Here is a 27,752-nt window from a genome sequence, read left to right on the forward strand (position 1 = left end):
GCCCAGCCATTCACTTCCTCGCTCGCTCAGCACACATCTGCCAGGGCCTGGGTTCCCCCGGGCACTCATGGTTAAAAGAGGCCAGGTGTCCAGCTGAAGGGCACCCTGTAGGGGGTGGAGGCAGAAGCAGGTGGTGGCCTCTCCATTGACGGGGACACATGTAGGGCATCGTGTGTGGGCACCTGCGTAGAGGCAGGGCGATGGGGCTGTGCTGCAGGGAAGCCTTTCTGAAGGAGGCAGCTTCTGGGCCTGAAGGCGGAGGGAGACCTGGTCCGGTAGAGACAAGGGAAGGAGGGTATTCTGGGCAGAGCAACCAGTGTGCGCGAAGGCGAGGGCCAGAGGCAGCTGAAGACAGGGCTCCGGGAGGTGTGATTTGTGATAGCAGCCTGGGGAATTAATGCAGACCCGAGACCTTGCCCGTTCTTTGTAGCCCCAACCCGAGCCTGGAATCTGAGTCCCAGGGACCTCCAGCTACGAGGCTTGCAAACATCAGGGCAGTGGCCGCGGGAAGATGCATTCTGCACCCTGCCACCGAGCACGCACACAGCCAAACGCTGGCTGCTGGTGCGGGGTGCTGGGTCCGGCTGCACCTGAACTGCCCCCTGTGGGCACGGGCCTTCAGTGGCTCCTATCTGGAAAATGAGCAAACTGAGGCACAGAGAGCCCAGCGGGTTGGCCTGGGTCCCACAGCAGCAAGTGGGAAGGCTGGGGTTTGCTTGGGCTGGGAACCCCAGACACATGCTGACATTTTTCTCTGTTCTGCTTCTTATCCTTTAAATGCTGGTTGGGACCCATTTTGTGGTTTTCACCTGGGGTCCATGGGCAACTTTCAGAGAATCCACGAACTTGGCTGGGGGGAAAAAAAGTCACCTGTTTATTTTCATTGTTTTCTACTGGAAATTTTGTGTTTCCTTCACATGTGAGTGTGACCTCACCCAGCTCATCAGCAGTGCCCGTGACCTTGACGATGACAGTTGTCCCAAATATCTTGAAATTCACACTTGTCCCAACTTCAAAATTATGGCTGTTTTCAGACGTGCCACGTGATCTGTCGTAGTAAAGGGTATTTGGAGAACACACGTGAGGACACATTGTGATGAGCGCATCTAGCTGTTTTCCTCCGGCGTCGTGGAGAAGCTGGGGGTTGCTCTCCTGGGCCCAAGGGCGAGCTCCAGTGTATCACTTCTTGCCCCTGGACCGCTAACAGGAAAATCTGTTTTCAGTATGAGACTCCTGACCACTTTCACAGGCTGGCAGCTTCAAGGGGGGACCCTACCTCCCAACACCCCCCACCCCGTATGGCCATGAGGATGGTCAGAAATGGGACAGTGTCAGCTTGAAGAGGGAGAGCAGTCGTTGCCTCGTGGCCAGGATCAGACAGGAAGAGAGGAGGATGGGTGGGGAACCGAGGAAGAGGAGGAAGAGGTGGGTAAGGGGCCAGCTCAGGGCAGTCGTGCCCACTGAGTGCAAAGCACAGTCCCTGGCTTGTGAGCCGGCTCCCAGGAAGTGCTGCATAGTCCCCCGGCGAGCACTGCGTGCCTCTTCCTCACGGAGCCCTGCCTGGGCGGCCCGCACCCCGGCGCTGTGGAGACTTGCATAGTGCACCACAGTGGGCCAGAACCGGGGCGAGGGGGCTTGGGGGCACCCAGGGCCCACTCCCCTTGGTGACAGGGACCATGCGGGTTCAGTTGTGTGAACCCTTATTTAACAAGCACTCAGGGGCGCTCTGGCCTGGCCTTTCGTACCAGCCCGGGGTCACCTGATCTCTGGGCCAGGGGATACAGGCCCCTGTCAGAACCCAGCAGGTGGCCTCCTTGAGTGGCCATCCGCACGTGGGTCATGGGTCATCGTTGGCTGTCTGGTCACCAGGGCGGGACCCTGAGGTCACAGCTCCTTCGGGCCAGTCCCCACATGAAGCCGGTTCCGAGAGGCAGGAGAGACTGCGTGGTGCCGTCAGCGGGGCGGATGGGAGCTGCATTCTGGAGCCTGAGGCTGGGTGCCCGGGGGGTGGCCTGGTGCCCTGGGGGTGCTCCAGCGCAGGTGCCTGGGGCAGGCGCCTGGTGGCCCCCGCGGTGACGTGCTTGCCTATCCACAGCACCAACACCGGCATGTGGCCTCTGGAGGCCCCGTATTGTGGGGTGTGGGGGGGCCCCAAACCTCTGCTGGATGCCAGGAAGGAGGCGGGCTTCCCAAACCACCATCTCCCTCAACACCTGCCTGGCCTCCACGTCCCCCCAGCTAGGAAGTCCTTCCTGCTGTCTACCCAGCTTTGTCCCTCAGAAGTGGTCAGCTCTTCCCCTTGTGGAACAGCCCTCCAGTGGCTGGGGCGCCCCCGCTCAGAAAGCACACGTCGGTCTCCTGGACAGGCGCTCCGTCCACCTGTCCTCAGACCCGAGCTCAGGACTGCTCCCTCCCCCTCCGTACCAGCTGCCGGGACAGGCCTCATGGACAAGGCCTCATGCCTTACTGGTGGAGCAAGACTCAAAGGGGGGGCGGGGGGGGCAGCTTTCCCACCGGGCCCTCCACCTGCAGGGGGTGCCCGCTCACCACTACCCCTCCCCCAGCGCACCTGGGTGAGGCTGAGGCAGCCGCACGGAGCCCGGTGGACCAGAGATGGGCCTTGGCCCAAGATGCAGCAGTTATTCTTAGCCGGAGACGGGCAAGTCAGGCCCTGCGTGTGCTCCGTGTTGTCACGTGTCCCCAGGAGCCACGGGGCAGCCGTGTCCAGCTTCAGCCTTCACTCTCGAGTGGGAGAGGAAGACCGATGAACACAGAACAGCAGAAAAGAGACAGAGATGGCCCGATGGTCTTCCAGCCAAGCTCCAGGCTGCTCCTAACCCCAGCTCATTCCTGCTCTCAAGGAGGGCTGCCAGATAAACAAATTTCAGGATTTCAGATAAACAATTTTTTACTGAAGTAAATATCAAACATTGCATTTTTTTAAAGTATAACTACATCCTAAATGCTGGGGCTCCCCCAGCCCTCAACAGCCCTGGGCACATGGGGAGGAAGAAAGCAGACAGGCCCTGCCTGAGATGCGCGCCTCAAGGGGGCAAGACGCCGAAGCACCTGCCTAGAGCAGAAGAACATGTGAGGAGGCCCCACTCCTTCTGCCTTTGGGTGGACTTGCCTAAGCTCTTTTTAGGTTCCCTCTAAAAGCGGTCCCCTCCCCGCTGCACCATCCAGGGACTCATAAAACACCTGCCGTCCCAGCACTCACTCGGGCATCACATCCCTGCTTTATTCCCATCTTACAGCTGAAGAATCAGCCGCAGATGCATTTAGCACCTTGCCCGAGGTCACTCAGGGAGTTAGTGGCCAAGGCCAGACTCAATCCCAGGGACAAGTTCTGAGCATGACCCTTGTTGCCGCTGCTGCCCATTACCACCCCCCCCCCATAGAGATGCTAGAGGAGGGACACCTGCCACCCGGCTCTGGGCGCCCCCGGGCTCCTCATTACTCCCATCCAGCTTCTGCCCTTTCCCTGGCCCTGGTTCTCCCGAAGGTCTCCCAGCTTGCGGCCACGTGCACCATTAGCTTGATCCAATGCGCCCACCCAGGGGCACAACCCATTCGTCCCCGTGGGATGTGCCGGGCACTCCCACCCCGGCACTTCTAGCTGAGGGGAAGGAGCAGCCAACCCAGGGAGGTGGCCGGGGTGATGAGCAGCTCCCCCCAAGGCCTGGGAGAGACTCCCCTTGGGCTGCTGGGATGCCAGGGGTGGGGGCAGAGGGCAGGGCCTCCAGAACCGCCAGCTAAGCCCTCAGGCGAGCAGCTCTCGGGAAAAGGGCACCAAGAGGAGGCAGACAAAGGGCTTGTGGTTCCACAGGCCGAGGCCCAGGCTGGAAACCCTTTTGTGGGTTTGGCTGCCCTTTCAGGTCCCTTCCTTCCGCCTCCCTGAGGCAGCTTCCTGAAGGAAGGAGGGAGGGCCAGGAGCGGGTCTGGCCGAGGCCAGGGCCTATACCTGCGATCAGGCGGCCCGAGCTTTCTTTGTCACCATGGGCCGATCACCGAGCCGAGTGCTGGGCCACCATCTCGTCTGCTCCTACTGAGAATAAGAGATGTTTGCCCTGTTTTACAGATGAGCCAACTAGGACCCCAGGGGGGGAACTAATAGGTGGGGCCCTCCACACGGTGGAGCAGGGATCCCCAGGCAAACATGGGCCCAGGCCCGAACAGAGCCCCAAACCTGTGCTCGTGGGTGAGGAGCCGGAAACCCACCGCCAGCTAGCACGTCCCTACCGGCCAGACGTCAGGGTCCTCAGCGAGGGGTTCGCATGCCTTTTCCAGGGCCTTGTGTCGGTCAGGAGGCTGCAGGGACCCATCCAAGAGAACCAGCTGATCACAGGGATTCCTCTGGTGACAGAGGGTGATTTGGTAAGAAGCTGTGTTTTATAGACGGGCAGCTCCTGCAGGCCGGGCAGGCCCACCCTGCCCCTGGGGAGACTCTCCGTCACGGGGGACTCAGTTTTATGGAGAGGGCCACGGATTTTCCCAAGGCTAGGACCAACCCCCTTTGCTTAGAGCAGTGGTTCCCTCCTGGGGTCAGTGGTGTCCCCAGGGGCCTCTGCCCATGTAAGAAGACATTTTGGGTTGTCACAACTGGGTAGGTGTCCAGACCTTGAGGGGATAGAGACAAGAGACATTGGTACATATCCAATGCACAGGACAGCCCCCGCATACACATGCGCAAAACCTAACTCTCTGGCCCCAAAATGCAGTAGGCCAAGGTTGAGAACCACGGGCTAGGTGCTGTGGTCTGTCCTGCACCCCACTCTCTGAGGGGCGCACCTCTCCCTTTCACCCCACGTGAGTCTCATGGGGGTCCAGAGTGGGGTCCATCTCCCTGGAGCTCCAAACCTCAGAGCTGGAGGTCTGAGCCCCCACCCCGGCGTGCCTTTGGGCACAGAGTATCGTCTCTGGGCTCCCGCTCCCTGACCCCGGACCCCATTGTTCTGGGGCTTTCCAGCAAAGGAGGTGTTCTGTGATGTTTTCCACATCAATTCACTGCTGTACGAGGCTGGCGGATATTTTTATCGTGGTAAGATACACATAGGGTTTGCCCTTTAAGCCATTTTAAAGTATAGACCGCCGCGACATTTAGCGCCGGAGCAGTGCCGTGCGGTATCAGCACCACCATCTAGCCCCAGATGTTCCTCATCACTGCGACGGAAGCCCCGGACCCCAAACCCACGAAGCGTTCACTCCCGATACTTCCTCACTGGTCTGACTGACCTTAGACACGCTGCGCAGAGAAGTCTGCTTCCTGCTATTGTGTCCGTTCACGGTTTTGTCTAGTTAGGTCATGGGCCCGCAACGGTGTTGAGGGTCAGCTGCACTCTTTTTGAGTTTTCCTGTTTTGGTTTCCCACTCCGTTTTCTGGAGGTACACTGTCCACACAGTAAAACGCATCTATGTTCATAGTGAAGTTTGATAAAAATTTGACAAACATCCACCGGTGTAACTACCACTACACTCAAAATGAAGGAAGTTTCTGTCACCCCCGCAGGGCCCCTGGAGTCCATCTCCTCCCAAATGCAGTTCCAGAGAATCACTGATCTGTTTTTTGGTCACTATAAATTGGTGTTGTCTTTTCTAAAATTTCAAATAAACGAAATCAGATGGTATGTGCTCCTCTGTGTCTGGCTTCTTTCGTCCAGCGTTAGGGTTCGGAGGTTCGTCTGTGTGATCTGTACTTCACCAGTTCCCTCCCCTTCTACCGCTGAGCAGTGGTTATCTATCTGCGTACCGGCCAACGAACACGGGGGCTGTTTGTCTGAGCCATTAGGAATAAAGATTCTGTGAACGTGCGCGCACGAATTTTTGTGACATATCTGTCTCTATTCATCCTGGGCAAACGTCTCACCGTGGGATCGATGACTCACACCGTCAGTGTAGGTTTAAGTTTAGAAGAAATGGCGAGACAGCTTTCCAAGGTTCTGAATTCCCGAGAGCTGTGCCTGAGCCCTCCAGGTGCTCCACGCTCGTGCCAACACTTAGCACTGTCGGCCTCCGACAGGCCATCCGGTCACTGCCGCTCCTGGGCGTCTTTCTGCATCTGTTACCAGCTCCCTTGTCTTCCTCTGGGCTGTCTCACACCAAACCTTTGCCCAGTTGTTTGGTATTTTATACTGACCTCCCTTTTCCTTCTGGCTGTTACCTTGGTGTGTGAGGTGAAGAGAGGATCTAGTGACTCGCTGACAACTCAGTAAAGGAGAGCTCCAGCCCATTCCCAGCTCCATTTGCTCCGGCCTGGGCTCACGCTTCGGGGCAGAAGTGCACGCCGGTGTGCCTGTTCTGGGGAAGAAGGATTTTCTCTGAGGCCTTAACTTTCTCATTTGAAGTTTGGAATGTCCCTGCTACCGTGATGCAAAAGTCCTTCGATGAAGAGACTAAAGACATTTCAGATGCTCCCAAAATGGCAAAAAACTGGCAGCCGGGGGAGAGGGAATAGAAATCGTAATCAACTCTTCCATGAAATGTAATTGTATAATATTTTTTCCTGTTACCAAAGTCATCCACGTACACTGCAGGAATTAGGGAATAGAGAGCTATACTGAAAAGAAGTCCCGTTACCCAGAGATATCCACTGTCAGCATTTCGATGTATCTACTTCCAGTGTTCGTTTTATTTATTTATTTTTAAGGTTTTTTTTTAATTTATTCATTAGAGAGAGACAGAGTGAGCAGAAGCAGGGGGGCTACAGTGGGAGAGGGAGAAGCAGTCTCCCCACGGAGCAGGGAGCCCGATGCAGGACTCGGTCCTGGGACCTGGAGATCATGACCTGAGCCAAAGGCAGACGCTTAGCTGACTGAGCCACCCAGGTGCCCCAACTTCCAGGGTTTTAAAATGCATTTAGGCAGGGGTGCCTGGCTGGCTCAGTCGGAGGAGCGTGTGATGCTTAATCTCAGGGTTATGGGTTCAAGCCCCACATTGGATGTAAAGATTACTAAAAAATAGGGGCGCCTGGGTGGCTCAGTCGTTAAGCGTCTGCCTTCGGCTCAGGTCATGATCCCAGGGTCCTGGGATCGAGCCCCATATCGGGCTCCCTGCTTAGCAGGAAGTCTGCTTCTCCCTCTCCCACTCCCCCTGCTTGTGTTCCCTCTCTCGTTGTGTCTCTCTCTGTCAAATAAAGAAATAAAATCTTTAAAAAAAAAAAAGATTACTGAAAAATAAACTTAAAAAAAAATAAAATGGATTTAGGCATGTAAAAGGGTTAAGTTTGATAAATAGGACACCTGGCTACAGAAGCTGGCGTTAGGGAAGAGAGAACCTGTCTGAGGACGAGAGGGTTCCAGAAAGAAAAGTTGCCAGGGGCAACTTGAAACATGACAGGAGAGCCGAGAGAAACAGCCCCAGGTGTTTGCAGGGGGTCGTGTGTGAGCTGAGGCTCCGGCGCCGGGCAGGGTCAGGGTGCACCGGTCTCCATGGTGATGAGCAATTCTGTGCTGAAGGCCACCGGCCTCCAAGTGCAGCTCGTGCTGTGTGCACGCTTGTCAGTACGGATCTTTCTCCCGGAACAAGGGGGTGGACGGATGCATGGAGGAATGCTAACATCCGTCACGCACCTGCTTGGGGCCAGGCCTGATGCTCGGTGGCTTCACAAGCCTTCCCTCATTCAACCCCGGCACACACCTGCGGGGTGGGCACTACGCTCCCGTTTTCCTGGGGGACCCCGCGCCCCACGTGCCCAGGGCTTCAGCACTCCACGGCACGGGGTTCTCGCAGGCTGGTTTCCACTACCTGTGAATTTCTTCTCAGTGACTCACGACAAGTTCAGAGATGAGGTCCATGCCAGACCTGAACCCAGGGGCAGCTGAAGGGACTGTTTAACCTGTACCCGGTTCCTGCTCCTCAGAGTTGGCCTTTGTGCCAAAGTCAGCCTTCAGGAACATTCGAGTAAATATAACTACTTCCTTATCCATGTACCAGCTCAACCCCAGCAGACGCTACGTGTTGGCCACCAACTGTTTCTTCTTATACAACACTGAGCTGTGTGGCTCCTGGCCCTAACTTGTCTCTGGGAGGTGTCACTAACCCCAGGGCCTGCCAGAGTCCACGGACTCATCAGTTATGGGTGGGGAGTGCCCCTGAGAGACATTCAGCTGTGCAGGGGTATGCACAGCAACTAGGGGCTAAGGAGGTAATGAATATCCTCCATGCTAGCATCCCACCCCGCCTCCTCAGGGCAGGGGGCCCCCCCACCCCCGCACCAGGCACCAGGCCCCACATCCCTCCCCCACACCAGGCACCAGGACCCACACCCCTCCCCCACACCAGGCACCAGGCCCCACACCCCTCCCCCACACCAGGCACCAGGCCCCACACCTCTCCCCCACACCAGGCACCAGGCCCCACACCCCTCCCCCACACCAGGCACCAGGCCCCACACCCCTCCCCCACACCAGGCACCAGGACCCACACCCTTCCCCCACACCAGGCACCAGGACCCACACCCCTCCCCCACACCAGGCACAAGAGAACCTCCTTTGTCTGCTGCAGTCAGTGGAGGTCGGGTGGAGCGTTTTAATCAGAAAGGTCAGTCTTCTAAATCCTCCCCACATACCACCTCTGGGGGGGCCCAAGGCACAGAAGACAAAGAGGCTTGTGTCTGTGCTGCAGTCGTGGCCGGCTGGGAAAATCTCCCTGTGAATTTGGCTGCTGGTTCGGGCTCCTTCCCTCTCACTGGCCTTGGCAGAGGTGGGAGGCTGGGAAGGGAGGGGGCTCGGGAGTCGCCCCTGGGGGCAGGAGCTGAGTAGTCTCACTGCCTACCGCCCTGAATGTTTGGGCTCCCCGAGCACACACAGACCTGTCCAGTGCACACACACACAGACAGACATGGGGCAGGAGGCTCCGGGGACAGGGCTGCGTGGCACCACGGCCCAGGGCAGTGAGTTGCGGCTCCTGGGTGGTTGGGCTCACGCTGGGAAATGGCCATCATCAAATGTGAAGCACAGAGGCTGAGGAAGTGAGGGACTTTGTTTACCTGTAATCCTTCCTGTCCTCTCCTCACTGCTTTCTGGAAGGGTCCTCGTGAAGAGTGACGAGCTGGAGAGTTTAGCAAAAGAGCACAGGGAAGTGATGAGCGAGAGAAAGTTGTGGGACTCTGCAGGGCCCAGGAGGCAGAGGGGAGGGACAGCAGAAGAGAGGCTCTGAGGGCCACTCCGCAGGGCCAGGGAACATTCCCGAGCACCCGGGGTGTGTGGCTGAGGCAGCAAGCCTTCTGGGCAGCAGGCGGCTCTCAGCTCCCAGGAGGCTGCTGGGGCTGGTCTGGCCCCCGGAGGGCCGATGCCTCATGACCATCCCGTCTGCCCTGTCGTCTCCCTCCACCAGGGCTCACGACTCCAGTCAGCCCCGAGCTCCTGACATTGAACTCCTCCCTGGAATGTTCCAGACAGCCACCTCCAGGGAGGGGAGGGGCATGCGGGACACCGTGGCTGCCCGACCCCCCACCCCGAAGTGGGCCAACTGGACTGAAAGCAGGTCCCCCAGGCCTCACAGAGGCCGAGGGAGGTTATTGTGACAGAGGGTACGCGAATGCCCAAATGCTGAGCCGGCTCCCACAGGTATGGTCGTGTCCCTGCTTCGGACACAGGGCCAGAGGGCGCTGGCCCTCAAGCTGGTTAATGGTTACCAGGGCCCCTGGGGGCTGCCCCTGTTTCGCTGGCAGGGAGGGTGGGAGGTGGCGGGCGTGCCACAGGCCAGAGCTGGGAGATCCAGTGCTAAGTGGCCAGCTGGTGGCCATGGTGACTGGGGCAGGGGGACAGAGATTGAAAATCAGGGGGCTCCAAGGGGCCGGGGGCCCTTGGTTCAGCTGAGTCACTTTTGGGCGGACTACATAATTTATCCAGCTCCTGGGACACTTACGAGAGCACGGATCATGTTAAGAAACAAAATCCCATGGAGTAAATGTGAAGACTGGATTGGCTTTATCAGCGATGCATGGGTCTGGCCGTGGGGAGTTCTGCATTGTACAAAATGGAGATTGTTCACAAGAAGGGGGGCGGGCAAGGAGTGAACAGCAGAAGGAAAGAGAGGATGGCTCCAGGCAAGGCCACTTTCCCTCCAGGGCAGGACAGGGGTCTAAGGTGGCTTACCATACCTTCTTTGGGGGATGGCCAGGCTTGCAGGGACAGATGACCTCAATGGTTCCGGCCAGAAAGCCCCCCACCCACCGCTTAAGACTGTTTCTGTGGGAGGCAAGCAGGTCAGGGGTTAAACTCCAGGTGGGAGACTTGGCCTAAGTGACACCATTTGGGGCCTGTGATTTCTTTTTAACGATAATCCCAGCAGGACAGGCGTCACCCTAGACTGTCCCAAGCTGCCAGGACACGCTGTGACCACTCCTGAGCAGGTGCAGGAGAAATGCTTCTCAGACTCCCTGGGGTAAAGGACGACTTGTTCGCGGTCTACTGTGGTCATTCGCAGTCCTGACCTGCTCGGGCCGCTGTCAGCAATCCCACAACCGGGGGGGCAGGACACTCAGTTGTGTCCCCTCCGTGACGGGAGTCAGAGATGAAGGCATCAGGGAGGGCTGCTCTCTCCCTGGCCCTCAGGCAGCCTCTGGTCCCCTGTGCTCACATGGTCCAATCCATCCATAAGCTGGGAAAGTACGAGTTTCCCTGAGCTCTGTGAGCCGCGCTAGCGGACTGGAAGGGCTGGAGGGGAGGGACAGGGGAGGGACCCTCCACTCTGTGGCTGTGATCAAAAGCACAGGACTGGGGACTGGCGTCTGGGGTGGGAGTGGGCTGAGCCCCTCACCTAGGGGGCTGACGCTGTCCCTGGATGGACGGTGTCACAACTGAGCTGAACTCTGGGCACCCTGTGGTATCTGAGGAGCCCCGCCCCCCACCATGCTGGAATCGGCTCTGGGAACCTTAAAAAGACCATAAGCATACACTTTTGTAAAATACAATAATACAACTGTAAAACACAATAAAAATGAATAACTAAAAAATAGGAGGAGGAAGAAGACATAAAACGCGTATCTAGGGCGCCTGGGTGGCTCAGTTGGTTAAGTGACTGCCTTCGGCTCAGGTCATGATCCTGGAGTCCCGGGATCGAGTCCCGCATCGGGCTCCCTGCTCGGCAGGGAGTCTGCTTCTCCCTCTGACCCTCCTCCCTCTCATGCTCTCTGTCTCTCATTCCCTCTCTCTCAAATAAATAAATAAATAAAATCTTAAAAAAAAAAAAACGCATATCTACATTTTCTACAAAAATAAAAAGAGATTCTACAATATGTAATTGCTCTGTCAAAAGATTTACATTCAATAATCAGACCAAAAATTTTTAAGTGCGAAAGGTCTGAATAGGCAAATCACAAGAGAAGAAATATGAGGGGCACATGAGTCTAGGACCAGGTGCCGCACGCCATGAGTCATCAGACAAGCGCAAAGTGGGACCACCTGAGATACCACAGCAGCCCACCCCTCTCCCCGACCGCCCCGGCCCCCCGGCTAGGAGGGCTCTCATCAGGCGGTGAGGATTGGAGACGCTGGGACCCTTACCTTCCATGATGCTGGCAGGTAGGTCAGACGGTAACAATCACTTGGGAAAGGAGTTGGTGGTTTCTTTAAAAGTTAAATATGCAGGGGCACCCGGGTCAGTCGGTTAAGCGTCTGCCTTCGGCTCAGATCATGATCCTGGGGTCCTGGGATCGAGCCCACATCATGCTCCCTGCTTCTCCCTCTGTCTCTCCCTGTCTCGTGCTCTCTCTCAAATAAATAAATAAAATCTTAAAAAAAAAAAGTGAAACATACACAGTTTATTCCACTCCTGGGTGTTGGTTGGCTCAACAGAAATGAAAATATGTCCACATAAAAACTTCCAAGTGTTCACAGCAGCTTGATGGGTAATAGCCAAAACCCAGAAACAACCCGAATGCCCATCAACATGAGAATGGGTGAAGGCTCTCAGCACTGCGGTCTCCCGCGAACACACAGGAACACCACCGGCAATGAGGACACGCCACAGCCCGGGCGGCCCCCAAGACATCCCACTGAGGCTGAAGAAGCCAGGTACAAGACAGCACATGCTGGATGATTCCATTTACCTAAAACGCTAGGAAGCACAGAAGGGAGATCAGTGGTCACTTGGGGACCGGGAGGTGGGACAGGGGAGCTGACCAGGAAGGGGCACAGGGAGGATTTTGGGGTGACTGAAACGCCCTGCAACGTAGTATGTTAAATAGTAATAAATGTCCCGGAAAAAAGAGAGCAAAGAAAGAAGCAAAAGGGGAGGGAGGGAACACTGCTCTTGTAAACAGGATGGTGACTTAGCATCTGAGTGCAGTTCCCTAGGAAGTGGGGGCAGGAGCCTGCAGTCATGTGGCAGAAGAGGAGGCTGCAGGTGCAAAGGCCCTGAGGCAGGAGCGTGCCTGTGGTGTTCCAGAGCACAGCTGGGAGCCCTTCGGCTGCAGCTCCCCAGCAACGAGGGGGAGGGGGCGGGGAGGCCAGAAGGACGACGTCATTCCCTCTGAGTAAAATAAGCCAGCAGAGGGTTCTGAATGGGAGTGTGACATGTTACTTAGGTTTGGAGAGAGCCAGTCTTGCGGCTGCTGAAGCAACAGCAGAAGCAGGGAGCCCCGCGAGGAGGCCACTGCTGAAATGCAGGATCGTGCGGAGGGCGGCTGGGCCCGGCACAGGAACAAGTGGACACATCTGGGCATATTTCCGAGACGCAGTAAAACCAACAGGTCTGCTGATGGCTTGAATGTAGACCATGAGGGAAAGCGAGGAGGCAAGGAGGCCTCCACATGTTTGTGTTGTTTTTAAATCATTTTGGTGGAGGTGTAATTACACACAGGAAAATTCAGCGACCACGAGCTCCCCCAGCACAGCCCGCAGCAGCCACCCATCTGCTCTCTGTCCCTGTGGCTCCGGAGCCTGGCTGGTCCCCTCAGCGTGCTGCACTGGGCGTCCGCGGGCCTTGCGTGCCGTCTGCTCCTCTCGCTTGCTGAGCAGAAGTCTCCCGAACAGGCGCCCTACAGTGTGTTTTTCCAACTGCCAGCTGGAGGGCACATGGGTTTCCAGTGCGTTTGCCGATTCGGAATAAAGCTGCTATAAATGTCTGCGTGCAGGGTCCCTGTAGGTTTTCTTCCCTCTTGGGTAAATTTTAGGAGTCGGTCAGCTGCACGGGAAATGGTCGCCCGGTTTGCGCAGAGGCCGCCCCACGCCGCGTTCCCACCGGCGCCCGGGGCCCCCGCCAGCACGTGGAGGTGTCCGTCCTCTGGGGTTTTCAAACTGAGCTGTTGGAAGGACGGGCTCCTGCCTTTTGCTGGGATGGGAAATTCTGACAGAGGGGATAATAGGATTCACTTGGGGTCTCGGTAAGGTTGAGGGGCCCAGGGGCCATTTGGGGAGAGCTCGGGGAGTCACCTGTATGGATGGTCGCGGAACTTCGAAACCAGGGGTACAAGCCAGGTGTGAGCGCCCGCAGGTGAAGAAGGGCGGAAGCACGGCGGCGGCCATCGTGCACACGCTGGGGGACCAGGAGGAGCCTGCAAAGCGGACTTTGCTCTGTGAAAGGGATGACCCTCTCTGTAAGGTTGGAGAGCGCTGAGCCTCTGAAAACTCATTTGTCCTGGCTTGCCTATGCACGACTGACAGGAAATCAGACGCACAGCCCGAGGGGACGTGTCCACGAGCAACCTTGTGACCTTCTGAGCACAACCACCTGGGTGCAGGGGGCAAGGTGCGGCTCGGAGCTGGGAGAGGCCGTTCTCTCCTCCTCCGTGTGTAACCCCAGACTGCCAGGGCCATCTGGGGAACTTGGGGAGGGTGCACTTGGCATGGACGCTGGTGAGCTCGCCAGGGCACCGTCAGCCGGGGCAACGGTGAGACTCCTTCAGGTGCCTTGGTGGGCGGCAGCACTGATGAGGAGACTTGAAGCAGGAAAGAGAGACAAGGAAAAGACTTATTCTTGGATAAATTCTTACATCCTGGGGACCCCTGAAACTAAGTGGGGGGACCCTCTGCAGGTCCAGAATTCTTGTGGGCAGGGATGAGCTCAAAGCCTTCGAACTTTAGATAATTCAAATGTGCAGGGCGCCTAGCCAGCTCAGTTGGTGGATTGTGCAACTCTTGATCTCAGGGTTGTAAGTTCGAGCCCCATATTGAACGTAGAGATTACTTAAAAATAAAATCTTGGGGCGCCTAGGTGGCTCAGTCAGTTAAGCGTCTGCCTTCGGCTCAGGACATGAATCCGGGGTCCTGGGATCCAATCCCACATCAGGCTCCTTGCCCGGGGGGGCCTGCTTCTCCCTCTCCCCCTGCCCCTCCCTCCACTCATGCTCTCTCTCTCTCTCTCAAATAAAATCTTCTTAAAAAATAATTTAAAATAAAAATAAAATCTTTGAAAAAAACTCCAAACGTGTGTGATTGATGAAATCTGACATGACCATTTTCACAATAAGAAAAAGACTTTTCTGTAAAAAAAAAAAAAGGGTTTTCTATAAATCTAAAACTATTCTAAAACAGAGGTTTGAAGCAGGTATATCACTTAGGAATGCAATTAGCTGCAAGTAAAAGAAGATCGACCAGCAGCGGCTTAGAAGCACAGACACATGGAGGGAGGCAGCTGTTGGAGACTGGATAGTGGGCCCGCCACATCCTCACACTCACAGCTCCTGAAGCTTTGCTGTCACTCCGCCCAGCAGCTTGTCACTTCATGGTGATAAGATGGCTGCTGATGTTTAAGCATCACATCGACATCCAAGACTAGAAGGTAGAGGATGGGAAAGGATGCTAGCTGAATAGGTCCCTTTTATCAGGAAAAAGCTGTCTTCCCAAGAAACCACCCACCAGACATCTGCTTCCCTCTCCTGGGCCAACACTCAGTCCCACAGGCTCTTGCAACTCTGCGGGAGATTGTGGAAGTGAGCGTTTCACTTTTCCAGTCTCGATGGTGGAGGAAGCAAGGGAGAGGCGTGGGCTTACCAGGCACAGGAGGTTGCCACCACAGAAGAGCCGGGCTCAGTGTGTGTGTGTGCTCACTTGCTCTGGACGCGGGGGCAGCGCTGTGGAGTCCCGGGTGTGGGGGTGGACGTCTCCTCAAGGGTTAAAGATCTGAGGAGCGAGCATGTGGAGGGACAGACCAAGTAGCCTGCAGCTAAGGCAGCTCGTGCTGGAATGACACTTGTCACCTTGGGGAGCTCTGGGAAGGGCTGTTCTGTGTGGGAGGCTGCAGCAGGTGGAGACTCCTGCCCACTGGGCCCCTGGGACCTCTCCTGAGGAGACCACCAGCAGGCCCAGGGGCTCTGTGGTCCCCGGCGGCAGGTGGTGTCCGTGGAACCAAAGCAGTGAGTCGCCCACCCGGAGTGGTCCAGATTTGGGGTGTGTTCCTGGGCCCGGCTCCAACCTGGGAGCAAAGGGGCTTCTCTGCTGGTGTGGGGCTGACTCCCTTGCCACCTCCTGGACCCCCCCAGCCCTGAGGAAGGAGTCATTGCATATCCTGTTGCAGTGGGGACCCAGGTGCTGGTTCCCCACTCTGGGGCCCAGCCTGCCCTCAGCCTCCTCCAGGAGGGTGCGCTCAGGAGCTCCCCGGAGGCCCACCGCCCAACTGAGAGAGAACCCGCCCCCACCCGAGTGTCCCAGGGACATCACCATCACCACCCTGGCAGATCTCCGCATTGGAGGACAGAGGGAGGAGGCAGCGCAGCAAGCCAGGGAGGGGGGGCTGAAGGTGGGAGAGGGGGCAGGGGGAGTGGCAGGTAAGGAGGGGCCTGGGTCACGAAGGGGAGGGCCAGGATTTGGATGTGGCGCTCACCTGAGTCACCGCTCACTCCCCAGGCTGGTTCCCAGATGAGCAGGAGGCCAGAGTGGTGTTTGTTTTTTTATAAAACCAACCCCAAGGCATCTACTGTGATCTGGTAACGACACAACGGTCATCAAAACAACACGAGCAAATGTTTCTGAAGCTACTCCCCATAAAGGGTGCCAAACAGCAAGCCAGCCAAAACCCTGTGCCGCCTTCTCAAAAACTCGCTTCACGGACAATTTCTAGCTGGAGACACTTTGTAAATAGTCCTTCAGCGTGACTGGACCTAGCTGTTTTCTTGACTTTCTTTTAGAACCAATCTCTTTGTATGAACCACCATCAGGTTCACAGACTCCTGAAACCAACCACAGAGCCCTCAGTCCGCACATTGCACCAGTTGCAGGGAACCCCAGGTGGGTGAGGAGGGGGTCCCAGACGTGGGGGGCTGGAGGGGCAGGTCCAAGAGGCTGCAGAGGAGGGGGAGGGGGCGGGGCAGTCCTGGGGGAAGAGGGGTGTTAGCTGGCAGACCCTCCGTGGCCTGGGACTGGCTCCCACCCCGTGGGCCCAGACCAGGTGACTCTAGCCCATCATGTCGCAGGCCTAGAGACCTGCCATCTCATTGTTTTGCTCTGTCTTTGCAGGACGACTCACAGAATCAGCAGTGAGTCACTCCTGCGTCAGCTCCTGGGGGTGCAGAGGACTTGGCTGCCTCGGCCCGAATCCGGGAGACCTGGTTCTCAGGGGAGAGAGGGAGGGGACACCCCACTGTCATATGGGCGGGTTTCTCCTAGCTAGCCCAGTTTGGGAAACCCAACAGGCAGGTTGGGGGCCTCCTGCCTCCTCTCTATGTGGCCTCCCGGTGGGAGGGGGGCATAGGAAAGAAGTGCAAAGGCCAGGGGTCGGAATGACGAAACACAGGTGGACAGGACAGCTAGGTCCCTGGCAGGACCATCAGACAAACTCACACCCACCTGCCCGCATTTTAATCCCAAGTGTACCCCTGCCTCCCAATGTCCCCATACCTGGAAAAACAGGAACGGGAGAATAAATAATTTATTGAAATTGTAATAAATAAGATATGGGGGCAGGGCTACAAACAACTGTAAAAATCGTCAGCACGGATATATACACACAGAAAACAAAGGCGCTCCCGCGGGCGGGGCAGTGCCGGCATGCGGGCGCCCCCCAGAGGCAGGTGGCTCACTTACAACAGCGGGAAGGGCGCACGGGAAAGGTGCACGGTCGGGCGGCTGGGGCCCCGCAGCCGCCGGTCTCCCCAGATCCCTAATGCACGCGGCCCTGGGACGGCCCGGCGCCCCGAGTGGGCCCGTTCCCCTGTGAGTGCCCACGGAGCTGCACCCCCTGCACGATCCTCATCACCCAGGAGCGGTGGGCAGCCAGGCTGATGTAGACGCCGGGCCGGTCGCGCTCCGCACAACCCTCGCCCCAGCTGATGATGCCCGCCAGCAGCCAGGTGCCCTCGACCTGGCACATGAGGGGGCCCCCGGAGTCACCCTGCGGAGAGGAGGCAAGGTCAGGGACCCACATGGCTCAGGGCTGGACAGAGCCCAGGACCCAACACAGCAGGTGGCAAGGGGTTCCCTCAGGGGGCGGATTTCTCTGTCCTGGAGGACAGGCCCGCGGGCTCACTGCTGGTGAGGAGCACTCTGTGCCACACCTTCGCGCTCACAGCCCCCGAGCCACACTGGCATCCTGGGTAGCAGAGTAGGAACTGCAACCAGGACCTTACAGTGTCCGAGCCCGGGTGCGGACCGTCACAGCACCCGCTGTCCACTGCCACAGTGATGGGGCTGGAGCTGGTTCTGGGGACTCCTCAGGAGAAGGCAAGCTCCCAGAGAGCGGGGTCCGGCACACCCAAGATGCTCAGTAGATGTTTGGTGTACGGCCGGAAGGATGGAGGCCTGGCTCTGTAGGCATCTGGGGGACTCGCGGGTCCCAGCTGTCTTGGGGAGGTGAGCAGCGGGCAGTGATGGGAAGAAGGTGGGGTGCTCACCAGACAGGCATCTCGCTGCCCCTCCAGGTAGCCAGCACACAGCATGTCCTCAGTGATGGCCCCCTGCCCCGCTCCCCGCCAGTACAGGAGGCTGCAGACTTCTGAGTCGATGATGGGAACCTCCAGCTTCTGCAGGGTCTGGGGATGAGGCAGGGGCACTGGGGGCAGGGAGCAGAGGACCAGGCTTGGGAAACCCTCTCTTCATTGTCCCGACGGCCCCCTCCGAGGCAGTTCTCAAAGGCTAATGGCTCAACCCTGTTAGGCTCTCCCAAATGCCTGTGGAAAACCTGAATTCCAAGACTCCACCTCTGGACCTACTGAATCCGAACAGAAGTGTGCATCCTGAGATCCTGAATCTTTAGAGCTTTCTGAGGCCCACAAAATGGTTAGAACCACTGGTCCTAGCTTGTCCTGCCTCAGGCACCACTTTGTCCAGCACGGGGACTGGAACAGGGAAGTGTTCAATAAATGATCACCCCATGCTGGAGATTATCAGGACCTGAGGAGTCCCCCAAACCCTAGGGGGATTGCAGACCCTGGGGTTGGTCTGTAGACCCCCCCCAGCCCGTAATTCCAGTTCTCGAAGGATCCCTGCAGGATGACTATGGGGAGGCTGCCTGTAACCTCGGACTCAGGGGGATCCCCAGGCACCTGGGGTCATTTCTCTTAATTCTTCTGAAATGTGGTTAATCATTTTTCTTAAACTTTTTCCTCCTGACCACCCCCCCCATTATCTATCTATCATCTTTTTTTGCTTCTCTGCCTCTTACTTTATCTGCCTTGTGTTTCTAGATGATGTTTTCCAGACCTGGTCTGACAATTTCATTTTCACAACGTCCTTCTGGAAATTTCGCCTGCAATTATGGCACGCTGCCACCAGGAGATGCCTGTTCCCCCACAGTCAGCCTGGCCCAACACATGCTCCTTCCAGCTTTTCCTCCATCACCTAATAGCCTCGTCCATCTGGCTGCTGCCACCCCAGAACATCATCACAGATCCCTTTTAACTAGAAGAGACCTACAAGCGTCCATCTAGCTTTCTGAGACTTCCCACCTCTGGGCTGCAGTTCACTTTTTCTTCTGTGTCTGTTGTCAGAAGAGTCTTTTTCCTTTTGCTATGCCTCTGGCCTCTACCCTCTGCTGTCCACTGTACCTGTGTCTCCAGGAGCCTGCTAGCCTCTGTCCCCAGCCACCCCTGGCCACCCAGTAAGGGAGAAGCCGCACCTCCATCATGGATGCTCCCCCAGCCTGCAATCCAGCAGCGCATGTTGGGAGAGAGACGGATGGAAGCATCAGGCAGGCAGATGGGCAGGATTCGCTCAGAGAAGTGGATGGAGTGCTCAAGGCGCACCAGGGCGATGTCTGCACGGGAGCCCTCTTCCCATGAGTACACAGGGTGGGACTGCACCCAGGCGATACCCACCTCCTGGGACCTTGGGCCAGGGTTCCCCAGCTGCCAGGCCCCCAACAGCACAAAGAACTGGGATGGCTTGTTCAGAGTGCTGGCAGGAAGAGGAAAGGGGGTAGGGTCAGTCAGGAACCCTGGCGGGGGGGGGGGGGGCTGGGAAGGGTCAGGGAGTGTCTGGGGGACAACATGCTTATGGAGGCCCACAAGAAGCAGCAGGGTCTCTCCTCTCTGAGAGGCCCTGAGACTGGACAGAGACCAGGAGGCTGGGGCTGAGTGGGGAGCCCGGGGTCCGGGGCAGGAGGCCTGGGGTATCAAGTGCAGGACCGGCGTGCATACCCCTTGAAGCAGTGGGCGGCGGTGACCACCCAGCGGCTGGTGAGCAGGGAGCCTGCACAGTGGTGGGTCCCGTTCTTCTGGATGCTCACGACCCAGGGCCACTCGGCATCGGTGCTGTCCTCACCACCCACGATCCGGTTCAGCTGCTGGGGCTTCCCACAGGCTGGGGGTGCTGGTGGAGGAGGGTCACGTTTTGTCACCCCCAGGGCCCAAGCCTCCCGCCCAGCCCCATGCTGTTCTTCCCTGGTCCTCCCCTCAGGCTGGCCTTCCCTCTGCACGCCTCTCACCTGCTGCTGCCCTGCCCTGCGCCCCTCTCCTACTCAGAGTCTCCGCTCTACCTTCCAGGCCCCCTTGGCTGCCTGCTTTCCGCTCCTGCCCGACCACCCCTTCTGACCTGCCCCCCGCCCAGACAGACACAGACTTCCCCTGCCCCCACCACTCAGGGCGGCCCCACTCACCAGGTATCTTGGCAGCATGGAGGGAGGCTGAGGGCAAGGGAACGAAGGGTCAGGCCAGTGGAGAGGAGCCCCCCAGTGTTCAGGGCAGCTCCCCAGACCCCCATCGTGGGGCATTTCCTGGAGCCTGGGCAGGGCTGACAGAAACCTTGGGCTCTGTCTCTAAGCTGCAGCCTTACCCTCCCACCACCTGTGCTCCATCCCACGACCTGGTGGAGGATGAAGGGCGGCTAGCTCCTGGGCGCCTCTCACAGAGGAGTCGGGGAGCACATGCCTGACCGTCTCAGGCTCCCCCCCACACCCAAGTCTGTGGCCCAAGACCCTCTCAACCCCAAGCCCAAGGCCTGGAACAGAAGCATGTGGACCCAAGAGCAGGGAGGGGGGAGGAGGGGGAGGAGGAGGACGAGGAGGAGGGGGCAGCAACGGGAGGGCTGAGGCTGCTCAGGTCTGCCCAGTGCCTGCCTCAGTGCGTCCTGCAGTCCTGCTGGCAGCCACAGGACATGGCAGAGAGGAGCAAGAAGCACAGAAGGCGAGGGGGAGAGGCACAGAGACCGGGTGCAGGCAGGGCCGGGAGAGAGGGCGGGAAGGTGCTGAGTAGGGAGAAGGGAGGGGGTGGCCCGGGGGGGGGGGCAGAGGAAGGAGGGGCGGCAGGTCCTCAGGACTCACCTGCAGAAGCCAGAAGCAGCAGGGGGGTTAAGATCCTGAGACAGCCCCCACCCTGGGCTGGGGGAGTTCTGGAAACTACCATAGCCAGTGGGGGCACGGGCACAGCTGGGAGAGCAGTCCTGCCTGTGACAGGAGTGTGCAGACTTCCCTACAGGTCACCCCAGGTTTTATCCTGGGAGGTGGAATGCCGTTGGACCAGTCCCCCAAGTAAGTGAGTGGCTCAGTCCCTGCCACCTGGGCTGTAGGTCACAGGAGGGCTGGGACTGCTGGGAGGAAATGAGCCGTTAAGGGGACTGGGGGCTCTAGCGGAGACCCCTACCTCTGCCCTGGAGGAGTGGACTCAGGGCTCTGGTTTAGGGGCTCAGGACCCTGGCTCTAGCTGTGGGCCCAGGATCTACCCCCTGGAGGAACAGGACCCAGACCCAGAGATCTAGGCCAATGGCCTTGACATTGACTAAGAAAGGTCCCCAGTTTGGGAGGGGAAGGGAAAGTCTGGGTCTGCAGCAGCTGGAGGCTAGGGTACGGGGTCTTGCTAAGGTCCCAGGGTCTTGGGGAAAAGGGGGTTGCCCAGAGGCTCAGTAATGGCTCCTTCCTCCAGGGGCCACCGTGACTCAGCCAGGAGACCTGACTGAGCCCTGGGCTCTGGGATCCCGTTAACTCACTTCCCAGAAAGCTGTGAATCAGGCCCCCAGTGGCCGCCTGTCATGTGGGTCCTGTCACTCGGTGACGAACAACTCACCCCTCACCTGGACTGCAGGGAAGCCCAGGTGGGGCAGTCCGGTGCCCAGGTGGCTGACTGATGTGGCTGCCTGGGCAGGGTTAGGGTGCCACCCCCACGCCCAGCCTGGCCCCTGCACTCCGGTCAGAGGGCAGCGGGGCTCCACTGGAGCAGGGAGCCTGGGGATGCACCAGATGAGACCTTGTGACCCGGGGTCCCCACGAGTTCCTCCCTGACTCAGCTCTCTGCTCCTGTGATGCCCCCACCCCAAGCAGGGGGCACAGGCTCACTGTGTATCTCTGTCCTTTTGTTCATTTGATCAACAAGCCAGGTGCCGGGAAGCGGTGCGAAACAGCGGGAGCATATGGTGTGCCCTGCATTGCTGCATCTCAGCCTCAAATCCCCTTACCACCGTTCCCACTCTGCAGCTGAGGAAACTGGGGCCTGGGGGGGAGGGGTGGAGCTGGGGGGAGAGGTGGAGCCTGGATTTGAACCTCAATCCAGAGGCAGGTGACTGGACCGGACACAGTAGGTCCGGAAGGCTCTTGGTCCAGAGGATGGATGGTTTTCACCCAAGGTCCTAGGTGTGGGGGGGCAGGGAGTCTCAGGGGCCCAAGGAGGCACCTGACTCTGGTGGGGCCGCCAGTGAAGGCTGCCCAGAAATGGAGGACCTCAAAACAGAGGCCTGGAGGGCAAGTGGGAGTGGGCCTTGCAGAGACTCAGGAAGGAGGGCTCCTCGAAGAAGAGGGGGAGTCTGGGGCTGGGAGGGGTGGGGGCCCTCCAGACCGACCCTCAGTGCACCCCGCTGGGTACACCACCTTGGCCTCTCTGGAGCTCCCCAGCTTGGCCAACATGTTCTGCCCCCACAGCCTGTGGGGGGCCCCCTGAGGCTGCTGCCTCCCCCCGAGGCCGGAAGGGTGGCGGGAGTCAGCAACGGACCACCTACCCAGGAGACTGCGACACCACAAAGGATCACTGGTGTTTTACTGGCCCCCCACGCCAAACCTGCTTTGGTGGGAAGGGCAGGAGACAGCCAGGGGTTAAACTGCAGCCAGAACCACCCCTCCGCATCAGGGCAAGCCCCCTGTCGCACCCCGCCCGTCCCGAACAGCCCCCAGCTGATGCGCTCTTCCCAGGACTGGGAGGAGAGGGCTGCTGGAGAGCACCCTCACACAGAGGCCAAGGTGAGGGGCTGGTTCTGTGGGTGCTCCCCTCCCCACCTGCCCCCGATCCTGGGTCACCCCTATACTCCATGGCTAGCCTCAGGCTCCCCCAACCCACTTCCTCCCTGCAACTACGGTGGTTGGCCTCCCCAGCTCATTTGATAAGCATTTACTGGGCAACTGCTGTATGCCAGGCCCTGTGCTGGACAGTGGGACACAGCGGTGGGTAAGACACAGGTCCTATCCTCAGGCAGCACGCATCTCCCCGGGGCTGGGCGGCGGAGCAGGTGACGATGGTGAGGAGTCAGGGACAAGGGCAGAGGGGAGTCTGGAGGATTCTGCTGAGCCGAACTGGTCCAGACTGCTGCCTCCCCAGTGTCCTCTGTGTAACAGCCTTTCCTGGCACCTGGGTCACTGCCCAGGTGACCCAAGGGGCAGGCATGTGTTCTGAGATGTCGCTGTCCCCAGGACGGGGTGGCTAGGGCCTGGCAGGTGCCACAGGAAATCCTGAAAAGCCAATGAAGACTCTGGCACGGGCCCTAAGCAAGGCCCTAGAGACCGGCTCCCCGGTTCCCAGAGAGTGGGGACCTTGGCGTGATCCAACGCTCAACAAAAGATTTACGGAGCGCCTACTGTATGCTGGAGCCATGCCAGGCGTGCTGGCTGGGCACCTCGTCGCCTGGGCACGCAATCCTGCCGGCCATGTGGCCGTGGCGCCATCTCAGGGCCACCGACGATGTGCAGCAAGGTGCGCAGGATGCACGGGGCTGCAGAGCTGGCCATGCTGCCCCTGAAGCAGGGGCCCGCCACCACCATTTCAGACAGGGCAGACGTCGGCACTGGGCTATCCATTCATCCCCAACCCCAGTCTGCCAGTGCCTGCCGCGTGCTGGGCGCTGCCGTACCAGCTGGAGATACAGCAGCGAGCAAACCGAAAGCAACCCCGGCCCTTGTGTCAGGGACGCCGGAGGAAAGCCAGGATAAACTATAGGAAGAAATCATTTAGTCTGATGGGTGATGAAGTCCCGGGGAAGCCAAACCAGGAAGGGGATGGGGCCGGGGGCGGGGGGAGGGTGGCCATTGTGTCAGGAACTCAGGACAGTGCTCACTCCAGTGCTCACTCTCCGGCTGAGTCTTACAGGTGCAGTTGGAAGTCATCCCAGCCCCCAGAACAGCACCAGCAAAGGCTCCGTTGGGTGGGACTGGCAGATTCGAGCTGTGGCAAAGGGGAGGCACAGGGCGGGGGGGGCCTCTCTGTGGAGGTGACTCTGACCTGGGCTCCAGGGAACCAGATGGGGAGAGGTGGGGAGGCTGTTCCAGGGACCAACCAGCTCGTGGGCACAGGGGCGGGCGCTCGGGGGTGCGGGGGGCAGCTGACGGCTCTCAGCAGAGGGTGCTGGGACACACGTGGCCCTCGTGCCTGAGACCCCGCCCCCAACATGTCCTGCACCCCACATTCACAGCAGCAGGACCCACAGAGCCCCAAAGTGGACGCAGCCCAATGTCCATCTGTGGATGAATGGATAAACACAGTGTGGCCTGTTCACCCGCCCAATGGAGTATTATCTCATTACCCAGCCATAAAAAGGAATGAAGCGCCGGATGCCTGCCACAGTGTGGGGGAAGCCGGAGGACACTGTGCTGTGACAAGAGCTGGACGGCAAAGGACAAATACTGCAGGATTCCACTTGTAGGAGGTCCCCGAGGTCGCAGAGCCACAGCCCCAGGAAGTGGAAGAGGGGGTGCTGGGGGCCAGGGAGGGGCCCGGAGTTAGGGTTCGGCGGGGACACAGTCCTTCAGGAAGATGGAAAAGGTCTGCAGGTGAAGGCGGGCCGTCTGCACGTATTTAATGCCCCCGAGCCATACCCTTAGCAGTGGCGGAAACAGTAATACTGTAATTAAAAGAATGGGGAAGAAAATCTGAATGTCCCCCCTCTTGTGAACACTGGGCCGCAGAGGGGAGTAGCCAGTGCCCTGGTAGCCCCCAGGACAGCAGCGGCCCCGCCGCCCCGCCGTGGGAGCGAGCAGAGCACTCACAGGAGCAGCTAAACGGGAGCTCCTTCCTCCACCCCGGGCCTCAGTTTATCCATCGGTGAAGAGGACTGGTCAGCCCTCCGCCCTGCCTGTCACAAGCGCGGGAGCCACAGCTGCTCAGGTGTGAGCGCTGGCTGAGCAACACCAGGCCGCGCATCTGCAGGCAAGGTTTTCTGGAACCATTCGTCCCTGGCTGGCTGGCTGGCCCTGGAGACGCTCAAGGACACGGCTCACTGGCTGGTGTTCCGTCATTGGCGATGTCCTTCCTCTGGTCTAACCACACTCCTGAACTCTCCTAGGAACCCATATGTCTCCAACCCTGTCCCAGGTCCCACCCAGAGCCCCCTCTCTACCCCAGCCCAGCCCCCACAGCCTGGGCCTCCCATTTTCCTCTGCCTCTGCCCAGGCTCCTCACGGTCTCCCCAGTTCTGCCCATCCCCATCCTGGCCGCAGAGCTCTGCCCCTGCTCCCTTCCATGCATGGCGTCTTGGGATACTCGGTAGTTCCACCAAAGCCTCAAGTGTCAAGCACGCCGAATCCTCTCCCCATCTTCTGGCTCTCCAGCCCTGGCCTGTGTGGTCTGGGCATGCCCACACCCACGTCCCACCTAAAACTCGGAAATAAAGCTTTCTCCACCTTATAACAGCATTGTCTGTCCTCGTGACATCTCCATGAAGTGGAGGCTGAGCACCCCCTGTTGCCCAGCCTTCCTCTCTCTCTCTCTCAGGGGTCCCCAATTCCCCACACCCTACCTCACTCCCACACTTTCTAAATGCAGAGCCCCAGCTACCTGACTCTTTGAATGCTGGACTTCCAGGGTCCAGGTGTTGATTATATGAGTCAGGTATCTTTGTGCTGGCTGATGTCTTCCTGGAATAGAAAGCACTGTTAGCTCTTGTGGTCCACTAAGACCTTCAGGCATCTTCCAGGCTACACTTACAGCTGCTCCCCCATCCCTTACTGATCTACTCTCTTCTGCTACGGCTCATCTCTAAGTCAGCTTGCTCCAGAGTTTTCCTTCCATGCCTTAGAGCACTCTCCTAAGTTTTGTTCACAACAGTTTCCTCTTTCAGAAAAGTTGGCTGTACGCTGGGTTTCTTAGGGCTAATCACGTTTTCTCAGTGACTCCCACCTTTCTCATGGAAAAATAATCCATCAGTCTGGGCTGCGAATCACTGGGGAGGAAGGTAGTCAGTCCTCCTACAGAAATGTCACTGGGCTTGTCCACTCTGGGGGCCAGAACCCCTTACCTCCACTCCCTAGTCTATATACCACTTCTCTGGTTGGGGGGAGAATCCTTTCTTTTGCCCCCCACACACCACCACCATGACAAGAATTTCCTCCTTGTGTCTGGCTAAGCTGACGGATCACAGGTAAACTTGGAGCCCTCTTTGCTCTGTTTACCTTTAGAACAGCACGTTTACTAGAGGGATGTGTTCCCAAGGGCTCTGACTGGCCAGCAAGAGCCGATCGTTGTTTCCAGGAAGTCTTCAAGTGGTTGACATCACATTCGTATTCTGAAATCAGGCGTGCACGGGACAATTTACACCACCAAAATCAGCAAAGGCCACGAACAGGCCTTTCCCCCAAGACGGCCCGCTGCAAAGCTCTGACCCGCATGCCGAGTATCACCCACATGACCTGCCTATGCTAGAGCCAGACTCCCCAGCACTCAGCCATGTCTCCTTCTACCTTGGATGGACTGGAGCCTACTCTAACCACAACACTGACATCGGTCTGGAAGGGCTGCGCTTCTCTGCGACCAGGAAGCAGAGGGGAGCTCCAGGCTGGGAAGGGCCAGGGCCAGGCCCAGAGGAGCCTGCTGGGAAGAAGGGCAGAGGGCAACGGGCAAGCTGGCTGAGCTGACTCGGCTGGGTACCCATCACCAGGTTGGGCAGCTCCCAGCACTCTTGGTGACATATCAGTGACTCACAGACCAAGGAGAGGTGGCAGGACCTCAGTCTTGAGGTCAGAAGTCATGGCCAAGGGCTCATGGAAAGGAAGTGAATGCTGCATAGGATCAGCCACGTCTGAGGGCAGGTGCAGAATGAGGGGCCCCAGTCCAGTTCCCAAGGGGAGCTGGTCCCAGAGCTGGGAGCTGCAGGTCCCCCCAGCCTTCCTTCAGGGCTTCCTACGGAGATGTGACCCAGCCCCCCAGGTGACCTGCGCAGCCGAGTCATGCCTACAGAGAGGAAGCATGGAAAACCAGCCCCAGCCTCCCCCGCAGGGTGGAGAGCCACCTCCAACCACGTTCCTCCTCCTCCTCACCCCTCTAGGGCAACGGGTGACTGTTGGTTACTGCTAATGAATGGCTTCTGGGTTAAGTCGGTGTGGTTTCTCCAGCCAGGAAGACAGACAGCTCTGGGGCATAGGGCGGCGGCTGGGATGGGGACCCCTGTCTGTGCTGGGAGTCGGGGGAGGGGGAGGCCCAGAGCACCTAGTAAGGTATAAGGCACCCACTTCTACTATCACTGCCCATCCTTTAAGCCCGTCTGGGTGCTGAGGACTTGGGACTCCTGATGGGCATCTCCAACTAAGCCCGTCTGGGTGCTGAGGACTTGGACTCCTGAGGGGCATCTCCAACTAGGGGACCTTGACATCCCCTCGAACCCTGACACCCCCAACCCCCCACCTCAGAAAAGAGCACTACCATCCGCCTGGGGGGTCCAGCCCTAAGGCGAGCCATCCCAGACTCATCCTGTGCCTCCCCACCCATATCCAACTGAAAAGGAAAAACTACTCTGTACACGCAGAATGATTTTTGACAACAGATGTGTGGGATTTTGCTCACCAAGCAGTTCTCCAATTTTCTGTGGACACCAACTGGGTGTCCTCTGATTTAACTCAATTCACACACCAACTGGACTTGGCACAGACCCTACAGGGTAAGGGCTCAGCCTCACAAGATCCCCTGGACTTCACGTGCCAATCCGGTAGTAGGCCCTCAGGTCACCCACACTTCTGTCCGACATGGCTAGAAGTCCAGGCTTCCCAGGACCCCTCCTCAGGTTCAATAATTTGCTAGAATGGCTCACAGAACTCAAGGAACACTTATGTTTACCAATTTATTATATAATAAAGGATACAGGTGAACAGCCAGATGAAAAGGCACATAGGGCAAAATCAGGAAGGATCCTGAATGCAGGAGCTACCGTGTTGTGGAGTTGGGGTGCGCCATGCTCCCAGCATGTGGACGTGTTCAC

General features: G+C 58.2%; 1 protein-coding gene and 2 long non-coding RNA genes across 3 annotated transcripts; all 3 read right to left on the bottom strand.

Annotated features, from left to right (window-relative positions):
- Positions 1 to 671: 671 nt before the first annotated feature.
- Positions 672 to 9,441, bottom strand: LOC116645590. Its single transcript, XR_004301974.1, has 5 exons — positions 8,987 to 9,441; positions 4,243 to 4,356; positions 3,965 to 4,048; positions 2,570 to 2,866; positions 672 to 1,200 (listed from the first exon to the last, which is right to left on the bottom strand). It is a non-coding gene; the product is annotated as an uncharacterized LOC116645590 (long non-coding RNA).
- A 4,358-nt stretch (positions 9,442 to 13,799) lies between these two features.
- LOC116645633 lies at positions 13,800 to 15,023 on the bottom strand. Its single transcript, XR_004301982.1, has 3 exons — positions 14,937 to 15,023; positions 14,622 to 14,717; positions 13,800 to 13,882 (listed from the first exon to the last, which is right to left on the bottom strand). It is a non-coding gene; the product is annotated as an uncharacterized LOC116645633 (long non-coding RNA).
- A 1,776-nt stretch (positions 15,024 to 16,799) lies between these two features.
- On the bottom strand, positions 16,800 to 27,521 carry LOC116645375 (brain-specific serine protease 4-like). Its single transcript, XM_032425507.1, has 7 exons — positions 27,472 to 27,521; positions 25,340 to 25,419; positions 19,972 to 19,998; positions 19,514 to 19,685; positions 18,994 to 19,271; positions 17,771 to 17,928; positions 16,800 to 17,271 (listed from the first exon to the last, which is right to left on the bottom strand). The coding sequence occupies exons 1-7, from the start codon at positions 27,519 to 27,521 to the stop codon at positions 17,041 to 17,043; spliced, it is 996 nt and encodes a 331-aa protein (XP_032281398.1). The 3' UTR covers positions 16,800 to 17,040.
- Positions 27,522 to 27,752: the final 231 nt, after the last annotated feature.

The sequence above is a fragment of the Phoca vitulina genome, unplaced genomic scaffold (genome assembly GCF_004348235.1).
Source record: "Phoca vitulina isolate PV1807 unplaced genomic scaffold, GSC_HSeal_1.0 scaffold33, whole genome shotgun sequence".
In the NCBI taxonomy this organism is placed as follows: Eukaryota; Metazoa; Chordata; class Mammalia; order Carnivora; family Phocidae; genus Phoca; species Phoca vitulina.

Excerpts from the sequence above, each read along its gene's own strand:
- LOC116645375 (XM_032425507.1), bottom strand. The coding sequence starts at position 27,521 with ATGTCGGACAGAAGTGTGGGTGACCTGAGGGCCTACTACCGGATTGGC. Across the intron at positions 19,686-19,971 it reads CCATGCTGCCAAGATACCTG|CACCCCCAGCCTGTGGGAAG; the intron begins GTGAGTGGGGCC and ends CTCCTCCACCAG. Across the intron at positions 17,272-17,770 it reads GGCAGCGAGATGCCTGTCTG|GGTGACTCCGGGGGCCCCCT; the intron begins GTGAGCACCCCA and ends TCCTCTCCGCAG.